Here is a 21269-nt window from a genome sequence, read left to right as displayed (position 1 = left end):
AATTTATATAATTTATATAGTCCAAAACTTAAGAACATAGGGTCTGAGGCAAGTCTGCCAGAATTCAAATCCCGGCTCCATCATTTGTTTACTGTAGGAGAGGTGTGACAGTTATTTAACTTGTCTGTGCCTGTTTCATTTGCAAAATGGGAATGATGGATTAAGAGGGATGATGCCTACAACACAAGTAAGTACTTTACATATTAACCCATTAACTCAAATTTTAAAAAGAAAAGAAATACACTGACAATACCAAGTGTTGACAACGACATGAAACAACTGGAATTTATATACCTTGATGATGGAATATAAATGAGTATAAAGCTGCCAGCTCTCAGTCCACAAATCACTACATGAGTTAGTGATCAATCACATTACATTTTTCAAGGTCTTTTGGACTGGTCACTGTATATCTGTTGTTCAGTGCATATACAGACCACAAAAATGTAGTATTGCTACCTCTTGTCTCCGCTGATAAACCTATGTGACATTTACAAAGAACAGATAACTGAAAGAGAACTGGCCAATGAATACTAAGTTCAGCCAAGAAACAAAACAGTGTTAGATGGTAGAAGTGAAAGTCAAAACTAAATATAAATGGAGTTATAGAAGAAATCGCTAACCATGGCAATGTTGACAATGCTGTCTTTCAAGAAACATGAGATATGCAGCCAGAGGAAGTTAGTGAAGGCAAACTTACTTACATAAATGACAAAAGTTATTGTGACACACATACACACACAAATGATGATGCCCCAAAGATGTGAGGCTAACAAAATACTTCATATTAAAGGAACTCTCAGAGGGGCACCTGGGTGGCTCAGTGGTTGAGCATCTTTTGGGTTTGGGTCCTGGGATACAGTCCCACATCAGGCTCTCTGTAGGAAGCCTGCTTCTCCCTCTACCTGTATTTCTGCCTTTCTCTCTTTGTCTCTCATTAATGAATAAATAAAATCTTTAAAAATAATAATAAAATTAAATTAAAAAATAAAGGAACTCTCAGAAATTTCACAATGAAAATGCAAAGGATAAAATGTTAGAAACTGATTCAAACTTAGAATGTAATATGATAACTCATCAAGACATAAAAAAGATGCTGACTCCATATCTTAAGTTACACAAGAAGGCAAACACCGTTCAGATTACTCTTGATAACTTTTTTACAAATAAAAACTCTCTCAATGTTTCTAAGGTTTTAAATTACAGTATACTAAATGAGTATTAGTTTCACCACTTCTTTCATTTTCCTAGACATTTCTAATTGACAAGAAAGATTAATTTAATGGTTTGACAAATTTTAAGTCACAACTGTAATTTTTCCCATTTACTATTAAGGTTGCTTTAAGTCAGACTGATGATTACCTTTGGAGAAGAAAAAGAAATTTGAGTAGGGGCATGAGGAAGCTTCTGAATGCAAGTTATATTTTATTTCTCAACCTAGATTATAGTTATAGTTATGGTAATTCACTGAGCTGTACACCTACCCAGAACTGTGTATTTTACATTATATGCTCTAGTAAGTATATATGCTTATGAAAATGTGATAAAAATACAGCTCCTTGTGATTTAACATGATCTGATAGGAATTTTTAAGAATGTAAACGGAACTTTTAAAAAGAGAATTTTCATTTTTAATATTTACTTTAAGGAAAAACATAAGACCACCTATTGTCTGAAAATCATTAATACACTTTAATGATTTCTTTTGATCACCATAGCGGTCATCTACTAACATGGTCTCAGTTCATCTTCCCAGGATCACTGAGAAATCAGTGTCAGGTGATTAGGATGCTCCACCTCAGGATATTCTCTCTGCAACTTCTATTTTGTTGTTATTTAGTTTCTATTTTGTTCCTATTTACTTTTCCTTTATTCAGAAAAGTGCTATACCTTAATGCAGCAATCTTTTTTTAAGATTTTATTTATTTATTCATGATAGGCAGAGAGAGGCAGAGATACAGGCAGAGGGAGAAGCAGGCTCCCTGAAGGGAGCCCGATGGGGGGACTCAATCCCTAGGACCCTGGGATCACACCCCCTCAACCACTGAGCCAGTCAGGCGTCCCTAACACAGCAATTCTTAACATTCAATGTCATTTCCAAATATCAAGATTCTCTTTACCCAATCTGCAAGAAGTCAGTGAACAGATTCAAAGAAAAGCTTTCATAAATAAAACATTTTTAATAATAGCCCTTTATATAAAATAAAAGGTTAAAGATTTTCTTCCTGCCATTGTTTTTCCTAAATCTCGGTGCCTTCTGCTACATATTGCAAATAAATGCTATCAAATGACTAATAAACACAAAATAATTATAAATAGAAAAATTTTAAGTGTTCTGTTGCCCTTAGTTTAACAGCTTGTATTTCTGTGCATTCACTCGTGGTTTTAATTCTATACTACGTATTTAATAGACATTTTCTACTAATAAAATCTTTGGCATACCATTTAAAAATATTTCTATTTCACAGAGTTCAAGACAAAGATATCTTAAAAAAAAAAAAAAAGACAAATATATCTTTAATTCAAGATTCACCTCAATTTTTGCTACTTCAACAAAACACCACTACCACATTCAAAAACTACTTTTACATCCAAAACCTGGGAATTTTGTGATTCCATTTATCACAACTGAAAGAGAAAATCCAGGAGAACTGGGTTTTTTTTTTCTTTAAGCAAACTGCTGAGAGTCATCAGAGAGCTAAAAATGTAATAAAGAACTATGAAACCGATATGCAAGACAAGTAGGAAGCTCAGAAATCTAGATCCATCTTTATTGAGCTGCTTTTCTAAATATACCTGCCAATTTCAGAAGCAGCATCTCAGAGGATGAAAAACTGAGAAATAATTTTGATGGTATCACAGCATTAAGACAGAAAAACAGAATCCAGATCTTACCAAAGAAGAAGGTTGAAAGCTCAAAGGGCTACACAATAACAGCAGGGTAAACTGGAAATGAACTAGCCTGGTTTTGTATGACCTAAATTCTTTAAAGTGACCCTAGATTGCTAATGACTCAAACCCTCTGACATACTTGGAGGTTTCTGTCTTCTTGACCATTAGTTAAGATTCATTAAAATTACTTCAAATGTAAAATCTATTTTAACAAGAAAATCTATGTATTTAAAATTACAGAGGCAAAATAAATTTAAGCTAGACATTAAAATATAGTATTGTTTCCTGAAGAACTGTACAAATTAGAACAAAGCCATTTACGAAATCATCATTGAGTACTTAAAATGCAAAACATGAATCTCTAGATTATCATTAGTTTACTCAAAAAAAATTAAAAGGGAAAAACTGATTGATAGAAATATCGCAAGTTTAGTCATACTATTTTTATTTAAACATGTATTAGTTCCAACACTTATAATTATTAACTATTAAATTCAAATGATATCATCTAGTATAATTTTCTTTGTGCAAGTAATCATCTTGATTTTAAAGAATTTTGGTTTTCGTTTTAACAATGGCCCTAAAGCATGCTGAATAGAGCAACAGGATACTGGAAACTTGGGTGTGTTTTTTAATGTCATTCCATAAATCACAGGGTAAAAACTTTGCACTGTAATTAAGATGAAGTTCTATTTACCACACAAAGAAAACTTAACATCAAAAACCTTCAAAAACATACAGGGTTTCTAGCTAGGTTGAAAATAAAGAAATCAATACATATAATGAATTCAATACAATAAATTATAAGGCAAATCAAAAAGAGCCTTTGAACAGTACAACAGTACAACAAGAATACTTCCCATGAAGACTCAAAAAAAAAAAAAAAAAAAACTCACATATTTAACTAATGTTTTTATTACCAAAAAGTACTTGAGAGTTAAGATAGTGTCTTCGACTATATCACAAACATTTCAAACATTTCAGCCATACTGCTGGGCATGTACAGAAGGCAAAGTCACCATAAAAATGAAAGATGGAAAGAATTAATGCCCTGTAAAGCACCGTTTCTCAAAATGTGTTCCTTGGACCATCTATACTATAATTACCTTGGATGCTGGTTTCAAAAGATTCATGAAGCTCTTGATTCTCCTTTATTAATATACATCCCCCAGGTAATTCCTGCCCCTCACACCAATCAAATCAGACAAATTGTAATGGATTCCTCAGTTTCCACAAAAATATTTACTGGTTAAGAGTAAAATTCAGTAAAATAGGAAGGAAGGATAGCAGAGTGGGACAAGGTGGGGGTGGGAGGAGAATGAAGGCATTTTACTTATTCAGGACCTCATTTTTCTTTCCTTCCCACATCCAACATGCACAAATATTCCACACAAAATATCAGTTACTTCATTTCTAGTCAATAGGAACTTTAAAAAAGGAATTAAGATTTCAAGAATCATTTTGACAAAATGGCTTCATAACTTATAGTACAAACTTAAAAAGAAGTTAAGCACAGACCTCAAGTGTTTTTTCTTAAATGCAGAAATATCAGGGGCACCGTGCCTTAAGATAATGGATTTGCTACACTATACTACCCCAAATCAAACAATTATCTTGCAGCAGAGTTGAAAAGTTTGTTGACCCAAGTCCAGAGCTCCTTTCACAAAACTACATCTTTATATCCAAAGCATTTTAGGCATGAGATATGGACTAAGATCCTCTAGTCAGAATATATCTTACCTGTATTATTACCTGTAATTTTACCTGTATTATTCAGTTTTATCTCTAATACCTACAAGAGTGACGATTCTTATAGAGGTTAAGATATGCCTAAAATGCTATAACATAAATACCAAAAAAATGTCATCTTGAGTCATTATACAAAAGAAGTTTATCTGTACAAAACAGTATAGGGTAGGCATTCCAGGGTGAAAGATTCTGCTCCACGCAATCACCCTAGAACCCAGGCTTGACCACTCTAGTTCAACATGTGGCTTCCAAGGTCAAACATCTGCGGTTATCCCATTCCAGGGCCCATCCTGCAAGATGGGAAAAGGTAAATGTGTGCAGAAGAATACATGTAGAACTCCTATTCACATTATATTGGAGATAAATTAGCCATATGGTCACAACTAGCAGGAAGATGATCAGGAAATGTAGTCCACCTGAATCTATGATGTGTGGACAACAGGTAGAAGTCGTCTCAAGACTGATGTATTTCATTTCAGTGAAAAGTCTGAGGTTCCCAAATGAAGATGTGTCCAACAGACAGTAGAATATAGAAATACAGAGCTCAGGAAAGAAGCCAAGGCTATAGATACAGATTTATATGTCACCAGCAGCAGATGGTACAGGGCAGTATTTTTCAAACTTCAATCTCCAGACCTTCCTGCATCACAATCATTCAGGAGGCTTGAAAATACAGATTCCACATCTCCACTTTCTGAATCAGAATCTCTTGAGAAGAAGCCTAGAAATTTTCATTTTTAATGAGTTTCTAAGTGATTCTTATGAACACAAGTTTTAAAAACACAAGCAAAGGAAGTAACTGTTGTCAAGGATTAAGACAGATGAAATTACCATAAATGAGAAGAGGTACCGAGAAGTCATTGTTAACATGAACCTATGGTTTTGGGACTGCTGTCACTCCATACTACCTATTAGACCAGTGGTTCTCAAGTTTAGCTTCACATTAGAACATCTGGTGAGCTTTTAAAAAATACTGATGCACAGGCCAATTAAATCAGATCTCCAAATGTGAGGACTAGGAACTAGTGTTTTTTTAAAAAACCTCTCTACTAATTCACAGTACAGTCAGGATTGGAAACCACCATATTAGACAAGTTGCTATTATATGCTCTTCATTCCAGAGTCCCAGATTACTGCCTTACTCCAGAGACTGTAAACTCTGATTTTACTTACTTGTGAGCACTAAAAACTCAACAGATTTAACATTTTAAAATCCTGGATTTCTTACTTCTTTTGAAGCAGGCAATAGTATGTTTATATTCCCAAATAGCAAACATTAGCTTTGCACCAAGAAGCAGCTGCTCTAATCCAACCTTCAGCATTTGACATTCTACTGTAGGATACATGAGTTATTTCCACTAAGAGAGAGGGGCATTATTACTACCACACATAAATGAGTATGTTAACTGCTTTCCTATAAGTGTTACAAGGACTTTACGCTTAATATTGTATTAGTGTATACATAAACAACACAATACAGTAATCTGAGTTGATCTTGTAAATGCTTTTATATCCTCAGTCTCTTTATAAGCCAATCTTTCCAACTTCTTTAAGTGAAACTTGGTATTTGAACACAAATACCTCCCCTAAAACTCTGGAGTACTAAGCACACACTGATAACTGCCTCAAGTCCTTGAAGTATAAGATGCATAGGATTATGTTCTAAATTCTCCATCTTCTAAGAAAAGGGAAAAAGAGCTCAATAAGCTCTTGATTTAAGCCTAAGCTATCCCACCATAACCCCACATCACCCATATTACCAACCTTCTGATAACTTTCCCAAATTTCCTAAATTCATGGATATACTCTGTATTGTAACACATCCTACCCACATCATGGGTGACTCAAACTTCACTTGCATCATCTGTGCAATGGTGTAGCAAGTCGTGAACTACCTCCTACCTCTTCACAATACCTTAGCCACACACTTAAATCCTAAACGTTGTCACTTATTACCCAGAGTGCTCATCTTTGGAATCCAATACTACATTCTTACCATGTCTTATCCTTTAGTTTTTTCACTCCTACAGTAATTCCACCTCATAGATATCTGTAAGCCTCTAGCAAGCCACGAATCCCATCCTAGCCTCACTCACTGCCTTTCCACCCTCAATTATAGTATTTGAAGCCCTGTAAATACCAACAACTTCCCATCCTGGCAATTCTGATACATTGGCTTAGCCAACCCCAAATCTGAATTAATTGCAAAACGTTTGATTTCTTCACTAGTATAGTTGATTGTAACAAACCTATAGATTGGACCCACTATGGATACACGGTCTCTAATTTCCACTGTGCCTTCAATTCCTCTAGTAATATTTTTACTTATCATTTAGTGAGCTCAATCTACCATTCACCTTAGCAGCTATTCTAATATCCAGATAATCCTCCCAAAGTCCTCTAACCTAACACCAAAACTTTCCTTCTCAATGAGTTACCACACTTCCCCCCAAATATAGCAATTTTCAGGCAAGAACTACCTCAACTGCCAGCCCAAATCCATTTTCCCCATCTGTCTTCATCTGTCCCATCCCTAATTTCACCCTTTCTTTCTTGGTATATGATTTTTCCCTGTTAAAAGTTAGCCCCTCAAACAATGATCTTCATCCTGGTCCTCATTTAACTTGTTCAGTTTTCCCTTTTCTGCCTTGTACGTTCAACATTCCTCTTTTCCCTTCAACCTATAAAACCTATAAATATGGTCAAGTCACTGATCATCTTTAAAAAAAAAGTTTTAGATGATCTCCTTTAGCTACTGTCCTCAATCTTCACCTCATGGATACCTGCAAGTCTCCTATATTTTCAACATATGGCATTCCCTGTTTCCCATCTTAGTTACATATTTTTAAAAAATATATCCACTTAGGTTGAATTTACTACCTTACATCTCATTCATCCTGACACAGCCAAACCCAAAGGATATTTTAATCTTTATGTTACGGGAGTACTCAGTTACATCAGACATTGTTGACCCCAAATATCGTTTAAAAAGTTTTATTTTCCATCACTTCCATAAAGGCCAACGGTTCTGACCTCAGTTCACTGCTCCTGTCTAATTATATCCTCTCCTTGGACAATATCAATTCTGAATGCAGTTCCTCCCTTGAAACCATTCCTCCTATATGCCAATCTCAGATAATGCCAAAAGCCCAGATAATTCCTTCATCTTTATTCCAACATTCAACAACCACATCTTGCTAATTTTTCGCTTCATAAGCATTTATCAAATTTCACCTTTTCTCCATTTCAACCTCCCTTCTCTAACTCACATATTTATGATTTCTTGTTCTATCTCCAGGGCCACCTTAAAAAAAAATCATGCTTCAGGGGTACTTGGTAGCTCAGTCAGTTAAGCATTCCACTCTTGATTTAGGCTCAGTTCACGATGCCAGGGTCAGGAGATATCAAGCCCTGTGTTGCACTGCACTCTGTGCTCAGGGAGGAAATTTGCATGGGATTCTCTCTCTCCCTCTAAAAATAAATGAATAAATCTTAAAAAAAAAAAAAAATCACCCTCTACACTGAAAACAAAGGAAACTGCATTCCTATTGGGTCAGCCTGCCTATCAGGCAAAAATTTTTCAGGAGCTCCCCACTGCCAACAGAATAAAACTGTATTTTTAAAACTATTCAGGGATTCCCTGGGTGGCTCAGTGGTTTGGTGCCTGCCTTCGGCCTGGGACGTGGTCCTGGGGTCAAGTCCCGCATTGGGCTCCCTGCATGGAGCCTGCTTCTCCCTCTGCCTGTGTCTCTGCCTCTCTCTCTCTCTCTCTGTCTCTCATGAATAAATATTTTTTAAAAATTAAAAATAAATAAAACTATTTATTCAGACTTCTTAGTTATACTTTAATTCACAATTCCCTAGGTCACATATATGTATCCATTAATACCTCTACACATCATGCTTTATACAGCTTTACTCATGCTCCTCATTTTGCAGGAACATGTTCCCCATTCTTCTTCTGGTTAACTCTTACTTTTTCTTCATGTTTGTTCATGTTATCTGCTCCTACAGGAAATCTTCAATAAAACACCAGAGCAGGGTAAATGCTTGTCTTCCTACAGCATTTTATGCAACTTCAGCATGTATCATATTAGGCTATCTCCTTATGCATCTATTTACTTACTGGACTCTAAGCTAGTGATATAAACACAGTAGCCTACACAAAGTAAACACTCAATAAACATTTGTACCACTAATAAGCCAAAGATTTTTGTAGTATTTTTGTCAAATAGTATATCAACTAAGAAGATAAAATCACTTTAATAAAATTTAAAATTAAACCTTTGCTTTAGGGGCACCTGGGTGGCTCAATTGGTTAAGCGTCTGCCTTCGGCTCGAGTTGTGGTCCTTGGTCCTGGGATCGAGGCCTGCATCCAGCTCCCTGCTGGGGAGGAAGTCTGCTTCTCCCACTGCCCCTTCCCCTGCTCATGCTCTCTCTAGTGCGCTAATAAATGAATAAAATCTTTAAAAGAAAAATTAAGAAATGAACCTTTGCTTTAAAAAAATTAAGTATAAAAATACTAAACTACTTTATCAAAATTTTCCATATGTAAATACAGAAAACAAAACACTTCAGTATTTAAAATAAAATATGCTGGCCATGTGCTGACACTCGTGTTCTATACTTCTAAATACTATTTAATACTTTATATCAGTTCCATCCTAAAGTTTATTCTAAGACCTCATAACTATGGGGCAGGGGAGGGGGAGGAGAAATGATATTAAAAACCACCTCATTCAGGCTAAATTAACAACCCTTGGTAAAGTAGGACATGTTTCTTGAATATGAAATGAAGTGGATCCTAATATATTCTGAAATTTATCTACTTCAAGTGTGTTTTGAACAGAGATAACAAAAATCACTATATATACAGAACCAAGATGAATAGATGATGATATGCTTGAAATGTAGATAAATTATCAGGTACATGGCTCTATTAAAGAAAAAAGTGATAACTTTTAGAGTGAGGGTGGGAGTGTGGGAGGATGACAGAAAACAATACATCATTTTTCCTGTTATCTGTTATTTAATCCAGTTGCTTCCAATGACTCCATGCTTATTTGGTATGAACCATATATATATATATAATTTATAAAGTATATAATGTGCTATAGTATGAAACACATAAAATAGTAAGTGAAAAAGACTAGATAAATTATAAACTGGAAATTCCACAGCCAGTAATGGACCTGTGGAAGATGGTGTGAAGCCAGGTGGCCTAGTAGCAGCCAGTGACGGCAACCTCCAAAAGTAAAGTGCTGGAGAGTGCAAGAAGGAAGAGCCAGGGGTCAGAAGACTAACTACACAAAGAATGTGAGCAAAACTACTGAGATACTGGTTTCAAGTCTGGGATCAGATTTTATCCTACTTACAAGCTAATAAGTTAGAAAATTAGTGCTTCATGGATATTGGTAGAAGACACAAGACTCCTGAGACAAAAAGGATTTTATTATTCTCAGCACAGCAAGCAACATAGCATTGGTTTATTTGTGAAAGCCTGGTTCCAAGTCCCACAGGAATGATGTAATATAAGCCAAGATCGATGCTGCACATATAGTAAGTTTGGTTCACAACATCCTACATCCACAGGTAAGGAACTGATCAAAGAATGATGTGGACAAGTCATAACAAAACAACACTGATTTAGCAATCGATTCTTAGATATGACACTAAAAACATTAGCAACAAAAGAAAAAATAGAGATATAAGACTTCATTAGAATTAGAATTTTGAACGTTGAAGGACATTACCAAAAGAACAGAATATATGCAAGCCATATATCTGTTAAGGATTTAATATCCAGAATATATAAAGAACTCTTCTAAAATTCAACAACAACAACAACAACAACAACAAAAACCCTCAACCACAAAAAGGCAAACAATCTAATTTTAAAATGGGTCAAGGGCAGCCCCGGTGGCTCAGTGGTTTAGCGCCACCTTGGTTCCGGGGTGTGATCCTAGAGACCTGGGAACAAGTCCCACGTCGAGCTCCCTGCATGGAGCCTGCTTCTCCCTCTGCCAGTGTCTGCCTCTCTCTCTCTCTGTCATGAATAAATAAAATCTTTTTTAAAATAAATAAATAATAAAATGGGTAAAAAATGAGTAGATAATTCTTCAAAGAAGATACAAATGACCAATAGGCACATGAAACGTTGCTCATCACTAACTTGTTAGGGAAATGTAAATGAAAACCATAGTGAGATACAAATTTACACTTACCAAGATGGCAATAATAACAACAACAAGAGAAAGGATAGGGATACATAATGTCATATGTCAATTATACCTCAAAAAAAAAAAAAAGAATCTACATAAAGGAAACAACAAAACAATAAAAACTGTAAGGACAATATGTCATCAATTATACCTCAAAAAGAAAAGAAGTCCACACGAAGCCTCCAGAAAAACCTCTAAATGTTATAAAACATCCCCGTATTAATGATTTATCAAAGTACAGTAAATTAATTGCCACAAATGAACAACTGCTCCAGAGTCAAGTAGGTGAAACAATGTGATTTTTACCTATCACATGAGATACAGAACCAAGATGAACAGAGAGTGTTTTTGTTTTTTTTCTAAAATAAATAGTTGTTAAAAAATAAATAAATAAAATAATAAAATAAAATAAAATAAAATAAAATAAAATAAAATAAATAGTTGTTTTAGAAATACAGGGGTACTTGTTCCCCAGGGGTGGGGAGCCAGGACCAGCCTGAAGCCTGTGAGGGTGTGAGGGGAGCCCAGAGGACCACAGATGTAGGAGGGACATTGGAACATCTTTTCTGTTGTTTTGCAAGTTCTTTACATGAGAGAAATTAATGGTGGAAAAGATCATAGGAAATGCTGGAATTGTTAATATGTACAGGGCTCCATTAAAAATCTTCATAAAACCATTTATTTTATTTTTTAAGATTTATTTATTTATTCATGAGAGACACAGAGAGGCAGGGACACAGACAAAGGGAGAAGCAGGCTCCCTGCAGGGAGCCCAATGCTGGACTCAATCCCAGGGCACTGGGATCACAACCTGAGCCAAAGGCCGACACTCAACCACTGAGCCATCCAGGTATCCCATTCATAAAATCATTTCAAAAAGAATATAGGAAGTATTTTAAATGAAAACAGACACTGCATGCACTAAATTTCAAAAGCAGCATTCATTTTCATACACACATATTAGATTTAGCTAAAATTAGCTCACACTCCTATTTAAAAAAAAAAAAATCTTAAAGGAATATAAGCTTCAACAAGATTTCACTGAGCTGCAGTTTAGCACTGAGCTTGCAAGATGCCTGAGCTTCTAGGGAAGACTCTGCAAACTGACCCCCTTCCACTATTCATCCAACCATCATCCCAAATTCTCCACCTGCCCTCCCTTCACCTCAGGTTTTAAAGAGGAAACCTGCAAAGCTGTGCCACACCAACCCTCCGGCTGCATCTTACCTTTTCTCTATATATTCTATGCCAGCTGATGTTATTCCTGAAATGTGTCATTCCCTCCTGCCTATAAAACACTGCCAGGCACAAGCACCCAAAGCCCAATTCAAAGATGACTTTTATACCAAGGATTCCCCCAAATTCATCTCCAAACCTGACTTCTATGCAATTTTATTCCCACTCTCTGTCTGCCAGACTCCAGCAACTCAGATGTCCACTAGCATCTGTGCTTCAGCCAAAACGTCCCCATCACGTACATACTATGTACTTGCTTGCTATGTCACAGCCACTTAGTCTTCCTCTAGCTCTATCCATCTCTTCTGACAGAAATGATAACTAGTCTTCAGAGTTCAACTCAAATGATCCCTCCCCCCCTCAGTCTTTCCTCATCATCTTACTTATCATCATTCTTCTGAATTCCTTCAGTGTTAGAACCTACCCTAGAAGTATAACCCATTCTGCTTTGTTACTTGTCGTTATTTCAGAGTATTTTTTCCTGACCACAAAGAACAAAACCTCCTTCTGGAAGCTCTCATTCACTTTCATGCTCATACCACCATGTAGTAGTTTAAAAACTACACAGGGAATAAATGAATCAATCATTTCATTACACAGATAGTGCCTGTGAACATTTTAGGCCATAGCTTGCTATAACTATATTTACAAAATAACCAGAACCTGAAATAATTGTGATCTAGGTTTTAATTTTTAAAATCACTTAACAGAATGCCCCCATGTGCACATACACAGACAATAATAAAAGTAATATAATAAGTGGTGGTGAGTATGTAAGAAACTGGGAACCTTGTACACTGTGAGAATGTAAAATGGTACAGCCTCTACAGGAAGTAGTTTGCTGGTTCCTCAAAAAGCTAAACAAAGAATTACCATATGACCCAGCAATTCTACTCCTAGGTAAGTACCCAGAACTGAAAGCAGAGACTCAAAATAGATACTTAGGAGTCAATGGTCACTGCAGCATTATTCACAATAGCCAAAAGGTAGAAACAATCCAAATATCCAATAGAAGACAAATGGATAAACAAAATGTGGGTAAATACATAAAATGGAATATTATTCACCAATAAAAAGGAATGGCATTCTGACATTATACCATGATGTTGGAAACATCATGCTAAATGAAAGAAGTCAAATACAAGAGGACAAATATTGTATGATTCCACATATATGAAATACCAAGAATAGGCAAATTTTTAAAGGCACAGAGTAGAAAGGTGGCTGCCCTGGGCTAGGCATAAGGAGGCATGAGCAGTTATTGCTTCACAGGTATAGTTTTCATTATGATGGAAAAAAGTTTTGAAAATAGTGTTTTTTGGTGTAACCACTTTACCTGACATTGTAAATATAACTAATGCCAGTGAACTGTGTACTAAAAATGGTTAAAATGGCATATTTTATGTTAAACATATGCCACTAAAACAACGTATTTTTTGAAAAAACACAGGAGCTACCTTGAAGGGATTCTCACAGACCAAATTTGAACATCGTAATGACGTTAGTAACAGATTATAACATACTGAATCCACGAGTCTATGCTGATATAAAACAAAGTTCTGTGTTTTTTCTTAAAGTGGGTGGTGGAGAGAAGAGAAAGCACTTCCTTACAAACTGATAACAGGTAACAAAAAGATCAGTCTAATTACAAAATTACCATTACAAACAATTATATTGATAATTCAGGCAAGAAACATTAATGAATGCTAGACTAGTGGGTGAAAATGAGATGAAGAATGGCATATTCGCATAGTCCCAAAGTATTTCCCCCCAAAAACACTAATGTTGGGATGCCTGGGTAGTTAAGTGGTCTATCTTCGGTTCAGGGCATGATCCCAAGTCCGGGAATCAAGTCCCGCATCAGGCTCCCTGTGAGGAGCCTGCTTCTCCCTCTACCTATGTCTCTGCCTCTTTGTGTCACTCATGAATAAGTAAATAAAACCTTAAAAACACAAACACACACACACACACACACACACACACACACTCTAATGTCAGGGAAGGAAGCTAACTTCACAGTGAAGAAATTTTGCAGATTCCATCTTAATCAACTGATAAAAGTCAACACCATCGATAAGGAAACAAATCAACAACATGTGTAATCTAATGGGATGCAATAAAAAGAAAATAGCATCACTTCAGGGACTGTCCTGGCAAAAATGTTTAACTGAAATCTAACCATAAACATTAGACAAACCTAAATTTGAGAAACAGTCTACAAAATGTCTGCTCTGTGTTCATCTTGCCCAAAACAGTGAGCCACAAAAACAAAAACAAAATCAAGGAATAGACTGAAGAATGTTCCGGATTAAAGAAGTCTACAAAAATATGACCTAAGAATTCGGATTAGATCTTTTGCTATAAAACACATTATTGGGGCATTGTGGGAGACATTACTGGGGTTGATTTCTGGTGAAAATTTAGCAGTTTCTGATTTATTCTCACAACTTTTCTATAAATTTAAAACACTGTATCAAATAGAATATTTTAAATAGTCTAACATTTTCTTTCCACAAATAATTATTGTGTACAACCCAACAAAAACAAAAAACTAGTTAGCATGGTTTTCCTAAATACTCAGAATGTTAATTCTCTTAACCAATATACACAACTACTCTCTGCATCGTTTACAATGCAGTGATCTTTTTTCTCCCTAAAACAGCCATTCACAAAGTCTTCAATGATATCACCTAATAGGGAACAACCTACAGACAGCCAGAAAGATGCTAGCCTGTAAAAGTAATAGCTTCTGTGATAGCCTGATATTTGAAGCGTCACTGAGGACACCCAGACATCAGGTAAAGCTACAAAATATGTGAAAGAAGCCCTTTCTATGCCACTAACATTTCATTTGCCTTCATAAAAATGTTGTTTTATATGTTTACTATCTATAATTCATACTAAAAAGTAGGCTAATGAGAACACAATCTTTTTATCCCCAGAGGGTAGAAGAATATCTGACATATACCAGTCACCCAATAAATATTTATCGAATGAATATACCATATAGAATGAACACTATATCAAAAAATTTCAAACAACAGAGTACAAGTATAGGCAACACTGATTACAGAGTAACTAGAATATACTATGTTTGAATCAGTATAAAATTGCCATCTATCAGGGGCGCCTGGGTGATTCAGTTGGTTAAGTGTCTGACTCTTGATCTCAGCTCAGGTCTTGATCTCAGGGTAGTAAGTTCAATCCCCACAATGGGTTCCACACTTAGTGTGAAGTCTACTTAAAAAAAATTTAAAAAATAATAATCTATGGGATACAGTTATAGCAATTCTTAAAAGAAATTTCAAAACTCTTATACTCATAAATAAGATGGAAAGAAAAATAAAATATCCAAATTAAAATGTTAGATTTTTTTTCAATAATTGAAACATAAGTATTACAGACTTTTAGAAGACAACCTGAAAATATCTATTAAAATGTAAAATATGTACGTCCTGTGACCCAGAAATTCCACTTTTGGCAATCCATGCCATAAAAACTAAAGTACTGTTTCATAGTGACATTATATACTCAGATTTATTAGACAATGTTTTGTACAGAAAAGTACAAATATGATCTCATTAACAATACTTGAAATGTTTATGAATATAGAGAAAAATATAGAACACACAGTGTCAACATGACTATAGGAAACAAGGAGCCCCACATATGATTTTATTTATGTAAAATTATATACACACATAAAGAAAATAATAAAGTGCTAAAAAAGGAAGAGAGAATAAAGATAGAAACAAACTATTATTTTAAAAACTAAAATCAACTAAATCAACTTGAGAACTGTTTCTTTGGAATAAATACAAACCATTAGCTAATCTAATCAACAGTTTTTCTTACACTTCTGCTTTACACATTTAGTCTTTGTTATACCAGACATTTTGATATGCTAGGCTTCCGATTTCATTTTTTTTTCCCCCTAATGGATGGCCATTTGTCCCAACACTAGTTACTGAAAAGTTCATTCTTTTCCCCATTTGATTTGTAGTGCCGCTGTTGCTATATCCCCAACTCCTGGATATATCTAGGTTTCCTTCTAAACTCCCTGTCTTGTTTGACTGTTTACATTACTAGAGCTTGATAAATTTTGATAGTATATTGAGTCTTCACATCTTTTTCAAGGCTATTTTTGCCATTTGGCCCTTTATTCCTTCATAGTAACTTTAGAAACAGCTTACCAACTTCCATGGGGTAAAATCCAAAATTTATACCGGAACCAAACTGAATGAAAACCTGAATTTGAGAACTGATATCTTCATGATTCTGTCTCTTCTCAGTCAAGGATGTCACATATATCCTTTTACTCAGGTCTTTTTAAATGTCCCTTAGAAATGACTTGCAATTTCATCTACATAGATTTCACACAGTTTTGTTATATTCTCATTACTCCTTATAGTTTTTATTTTATAGAAAATATTTTTAAATTACATTTTCTAACTTACGCTATCAGTTGATTTCATTATACTGAACTTTGCTAATTTCCTAACAGTTCTAATAGTCTATAGACTCTCTTGGATCTTCTACATAGATAATTTAACATCTGTAAATAGTTTTCCTTCACTCTAACCCTTACAACTGTATGTTTCTTGTCTTACTGTGGAGGCTGAGACCTTACCATGATGAATAGAAGCAATAACAACAGGCATCTTTGCTTCATCCTGGTTTTAAAGCTAACGCTTCTAACTCTACCATTCAGTATAGCAAATCACATTTATAAGATAAAGGAAATTCTCTTCCATTCCTAGCTGGCTAAAACTTACTGTGTTATGTTTAACAGTAATTAAATTTAATTAAAGTATTTTTCAGAATCTATTTTCTCTATTACTTCTATTGGGAAAGGCAGTCCACCATGAGTCCATCCCTGCACATCCCTGCTGTGTACTCTAAATTGCAAGACCTTACCATCCACTGACACTGAACAGTTTCTGTAGCTGGTCATACAGACAATTAAATAGGTCAAGGTGACCACAGCATAACATGTGACTGCTCACTCTGAGTGAGTGAAATACTGGCTTGCTTGCTTCCTGCTTCCTACAAAAAAGTAGTAAGCTCTTGACCCTGTGTTCCTCAGCTGCAGTGCATGTCACTGTATGCAGAGCCACCATCTCTGCCCATCACATAAGGGACATCGATGCCCCTGATGACTGAGGTGCTATGAGTAACAAACTGCCTTGCTCTGATCCACTGAATCCTGTTGTCTACTTCTGGCACCTAGAGAGTTGTAACATTTGACTACTTTCCCTTGTCTATAGGTTATTCTCTAACAGTTCGTAAGAGATAAATTTTTTTTTAAGATTTATTTTTTTGAGGTGAGAAGGGCCAGAGAAGAGGGAGGACGAGAGAAAACGAATCCCAAGCAGACTCCCTGCTGAGCATGGAGCCTGATCTCCACAGGGCTCAATCTCATGACCCTGAGATTGATATTGAGATCATGACCTGAGCCAAAATAAAGCCCGAGCCACCCAGGTGTCCTCATCTTTAAAAAGCTCCTTTTATAACTTCTACTACTTCCTTTGTAGTGAAGTCATTTAAAACAAACAAACAAACAAATCATACAAACTTTAGAGGTGTCTGAGTAGCTCAGGTCATGATGGGATCAAGCCCCACGTTGAGCTCCCTGCTCAACATGAAGTCTGCTTCTCCTCCTCCCTCTGCCTCTCCCCTCTGCTCATTTCTCTCAAATAATCTAAAAAAAAGAGTAAAAATACAACTTGATTATATCTATCCGTCTCTTTTTTTTCTGACTATTCTATCAGATGCCTCTGTAAGTAACTAAGGCTAACAATGACTGAAGTTATTCTAAAATGTGTTAATAAAAGACACTCTGTAATGACTCAAATCTTCTGGAGGGACAAAAAAAGCCTTAATCTTCTAATTAAACAGAACCCTTATAATCCATATTACACATTAGGAATAACTTAATAATTAATTTGATGAGAATATATCAATAATTCAAACATTATTTTTCATTATCAGTTTTCAAAACACCCATAGATACAGAATTCTATTAGTACTATTATATTACAGTCACAAAACTGTTGCTCTCAAAATTATAAATCCTAATAAAAAATATTTCATCTATGAGCCTGGAGATTAGATTTCAATACCAGACATCTTAGTGAATCAAGTATCAAAGTAGTTATGATACTAAGTTCATCTTTTTACCTGTACTCAGGCTGTCGGCTTGCAGAATGATCATCTCTTGTCCACCTATAGCCAGATTCATCCTGCAAAATAAAAAAAGCTATTTAGATATTTGCTTACATTATTTTGGCCAAGTAGGATATATCTAACAATACTACTGAAAACTAGTCTCTAAGATCAAAATAATATGAGGACCTAAACACCTTTCTGAATTACTCTGAGCTTCATAAGCATAAAAAAGGAAAAAAAGATAGAGTAAGTCATCCATTTCAACAAGTAATTTAGTAGATGGAGCTTTATGAAATGCTTAAAGTATTTCTTTGGTAGGCCCTTAACAGTCTTATAGCCAAAAACATATGCTAACATCACAACAGCTAAGGACCATTACTAGAACAAAGGTTCAATTTAATCAAGCACACATTTCTTGACCTTTCATTTTCTTTTCCTTCTGTTAAGTTCCCTCACCAATTTTCAAATTCAAGCCCAATGAAGAATTTACTTTCCCATTTTTCTTGTTCAAGTTTCCTTTTCTCATCTTGATTTTCATTAAAATCTATAATTAAAAATAATACAATAAGCTATCACCTACTGATAAGCTACGTTAGAGCAAGATGTGGTGCTAAGTTTAAAATTAATCAAAAAAGTATATTTTGTCCCCTAAAACAGATATATTTGAAAAGCTACATTCAAAAAAACATAGTAACTCATGCCCAATTACTTGAAAATTACATATATAACAATATAATGTGAATTATTTACAATCAGAAATACTAATTCAGCTAAAATAAATGCTACCTTCATCTTCCTCTTTAGCATATCCTAAGAGTAATGCATTCATCATTTTCCTTCTCAACAGTAAATATAAACAAAAGAAAAAACTCAACAGCTATAAGATATGAGATCAAATAAGTAGTTTATTTTATATAACTGAACTCAAGATAAATTCACGTCACAAGAGTCCTAAGGATCTCAAATGGACTTATTTTTGTTTGAGGAGCATATAAAGAGAAAACGTTGTATAAAGTATGAATAAACACAATTTGTAACAAAAAACTATTGCTGAGGCACTGTTATGCTACAAGGTTTTAGGGAAAGAAATCATATTCATAGGGATTCAAATACAAATTGGTCTAATGAATCCAAAATCCCCTATTTTAAAAGGCCATATCTGATTTTTCTAAGAGGGAAAACAACTTTATGCAAAGGCCAAATTTTTTCTTCATCAGACTACCTGGAATAATGGCTCCAAAGGCAAAATCTAGTATTTCTAGGTTAGAGATAATATTTAATGTTAACTTTTCAACACTAAATCCCTCTTCCTTAAAGGAACAGCATGACATTTAAAAATTTAACAAAACAAAAATCATTTCTAGAAGAAGGAAGCTATGCATCCCACACTTCAAAATGACAAGAAAATCCTGAATAGTCTCATTACTACTTTAGAATTGTCAAAGGTCACCATGATGCAGTAGTAAGAGAACTGGACTTCCATACATACCCAACTTTGGGTAAATCACCTTACCTCTGTTTCTTTGAGGGTAAAGTATGGAAGGTAATTCCAACAGCCAATGGAGGTCAAATTTTAATATAAACAATGTTTGAATATGTACTGTTAATTATAATATTATATAGTAGGGGAGGGAGAAAAGAGAAAATATAGGAAAACAGTCTAGCAGAGGAGTGATGTAAACACACAAGCTAAGTCCAAGGAATGGCATCAAGGAATAGTTGCAATCAAGTTCAGTGATAGATTATTGCAACATTAAATACATACTTCTAGATTATTAAAAATGATTAAGAGAAACAAAATACAATAGCAACAATAATGGTAATAATAGAAGCTAACATTTAAAATGTGCTTATTTTATATAGGACAGTATTTTGAGAGCTAATTTGAGTTACTAAGTAGACTTTCATAAGTATAACAAAAATGAGACTGAGGTTCAACAACTGTAACCCGACCTCACCCACAGCATTTCATCATGACGAAAATAATCAAAGTAATTATAAGTGGGTACATCCAATAAGAGATGGTAACTGCCTGGTCATCACTTACTAAGAACCAAAGCAATAAAGATTACCTTTATCTGCTTCTGCAAATCCTTGCCAATATAGGGGTTAAAAACACAGGCTAGTTGGAATTAGTGTCATTTAGATAGAGCTATCCAGAGTGGCTTACCCACTTTGTCCCAAGATTTTCCACTACCAGTTCCCATTTGACAGCTCTAGCAGGCAATTCAACAGAGCATCAAGCAGGAAGTGTTTATTCAACTACCTTCATGGCCAGTCACATAAATTTCAAAAATTACATGATTTTTAACTTATAATAAATAACAATTAGTACACGGGGGAAATTTACATACTCCTCTGTGAGGTGGACCACTTCTTCGATCATGAGAAAAACTGCGGCCCTCGTCATATTCTCGGTAATCAACATGACTGTAATATCTATTGTAGTTTCCTTCACCAGGTCTGTCTAGCAGTGGTGGTTTCTTTGGCACAATATTAACTACTCTATGGTAGCCATCCTAAAACAGACAAAAAGAAATATATAAAAATCACTAATTTCTCTATTTGGTTTTGGAAAGGTTTTTAAAAAGTACAGGAGTTCTTATCCTTAATCAAATAGAGTAAATGTATAAACAAACAAAAATGCATTAATGAAATAACATGAATATAACTAATAGTAAGGTTTTCACATGGATTAAAGGAAACAAAATTGTTCAATGAAGAAAGCCAGGTGTTTTAAAACAAGCAGCAATGCTAAAAAGGAATCATAAATAAAAGAAAAAATACAATGTTACTGTTTTAATAAAAAGTAAACTATGGAAAGAATGTTACAGTAGCTCTAATCCTAATTGCCTAAGGAGTTTAGAAACAAAACCATTTAAGATAGCACCCATCTTTAGTCTACTGTGTTCGAAGAATACTGTTTAGAAGAAATACAAAATCTTCACACACAAACAGCAGCAAACAGAGAGGTAATACTGAGCTAGAATCATCAAGAGGAA

General features: G+C 34.9%; 1 protein-coding gene across 14 annotated transcripts in view; it reads right to left on the bottom strand.

The window, feature by feature from the left end:
• PPHLN1 (periphilin 1) overlaps positions 1-21269 on the bottom strand; it is a 140149-nt gene that overhangs the window by 91501 nt on the left and 27379 nt on the right. For 9 of the 14 annotated variants that reach the window (XM_041735758.1, XM_041735745.1, XM_041735744.1 and 6 more), the window contains 2 exons: positions 20622-20786; positions 18280-18341 (listed from right to left, as the gene is read on the bottom strand). In XM_041735758.1, coding sequence (XP_041591692.1) covers positions 18280-18341; positions 20622-20786 — 227 coding nt within the window. The remainder of the gene's footprint in view (positions 1-18279; positions 18342-20621; positions 20787-21269) is intronic. The other 5 variants (XM_041735755.1, XM_041735753.1, XM_041735757.1 and 2 more) reach the window with 1 other exon arrangement.

This window comes from Vulpes lagopus, chromosome 21 (genome assembly GCF_018345385.1).
Source record: "Vulpes lagopus strain Blue_001 chromosome 21, ASM1834538v1, whole genome shotgun sequence".
In the NCBI taxonomy this organism is placed as follows: Eukaryota; Metazoa; Chordata; class Mammalia; order Carnivora; family Canidae; genus Vulpes; species Vulpes lagopus.
The sequence above is the reverse complement of the archived record's forward strand: the minus strand, read 5'-3'. Positions and strand labels throughout refer to the sequence as shown.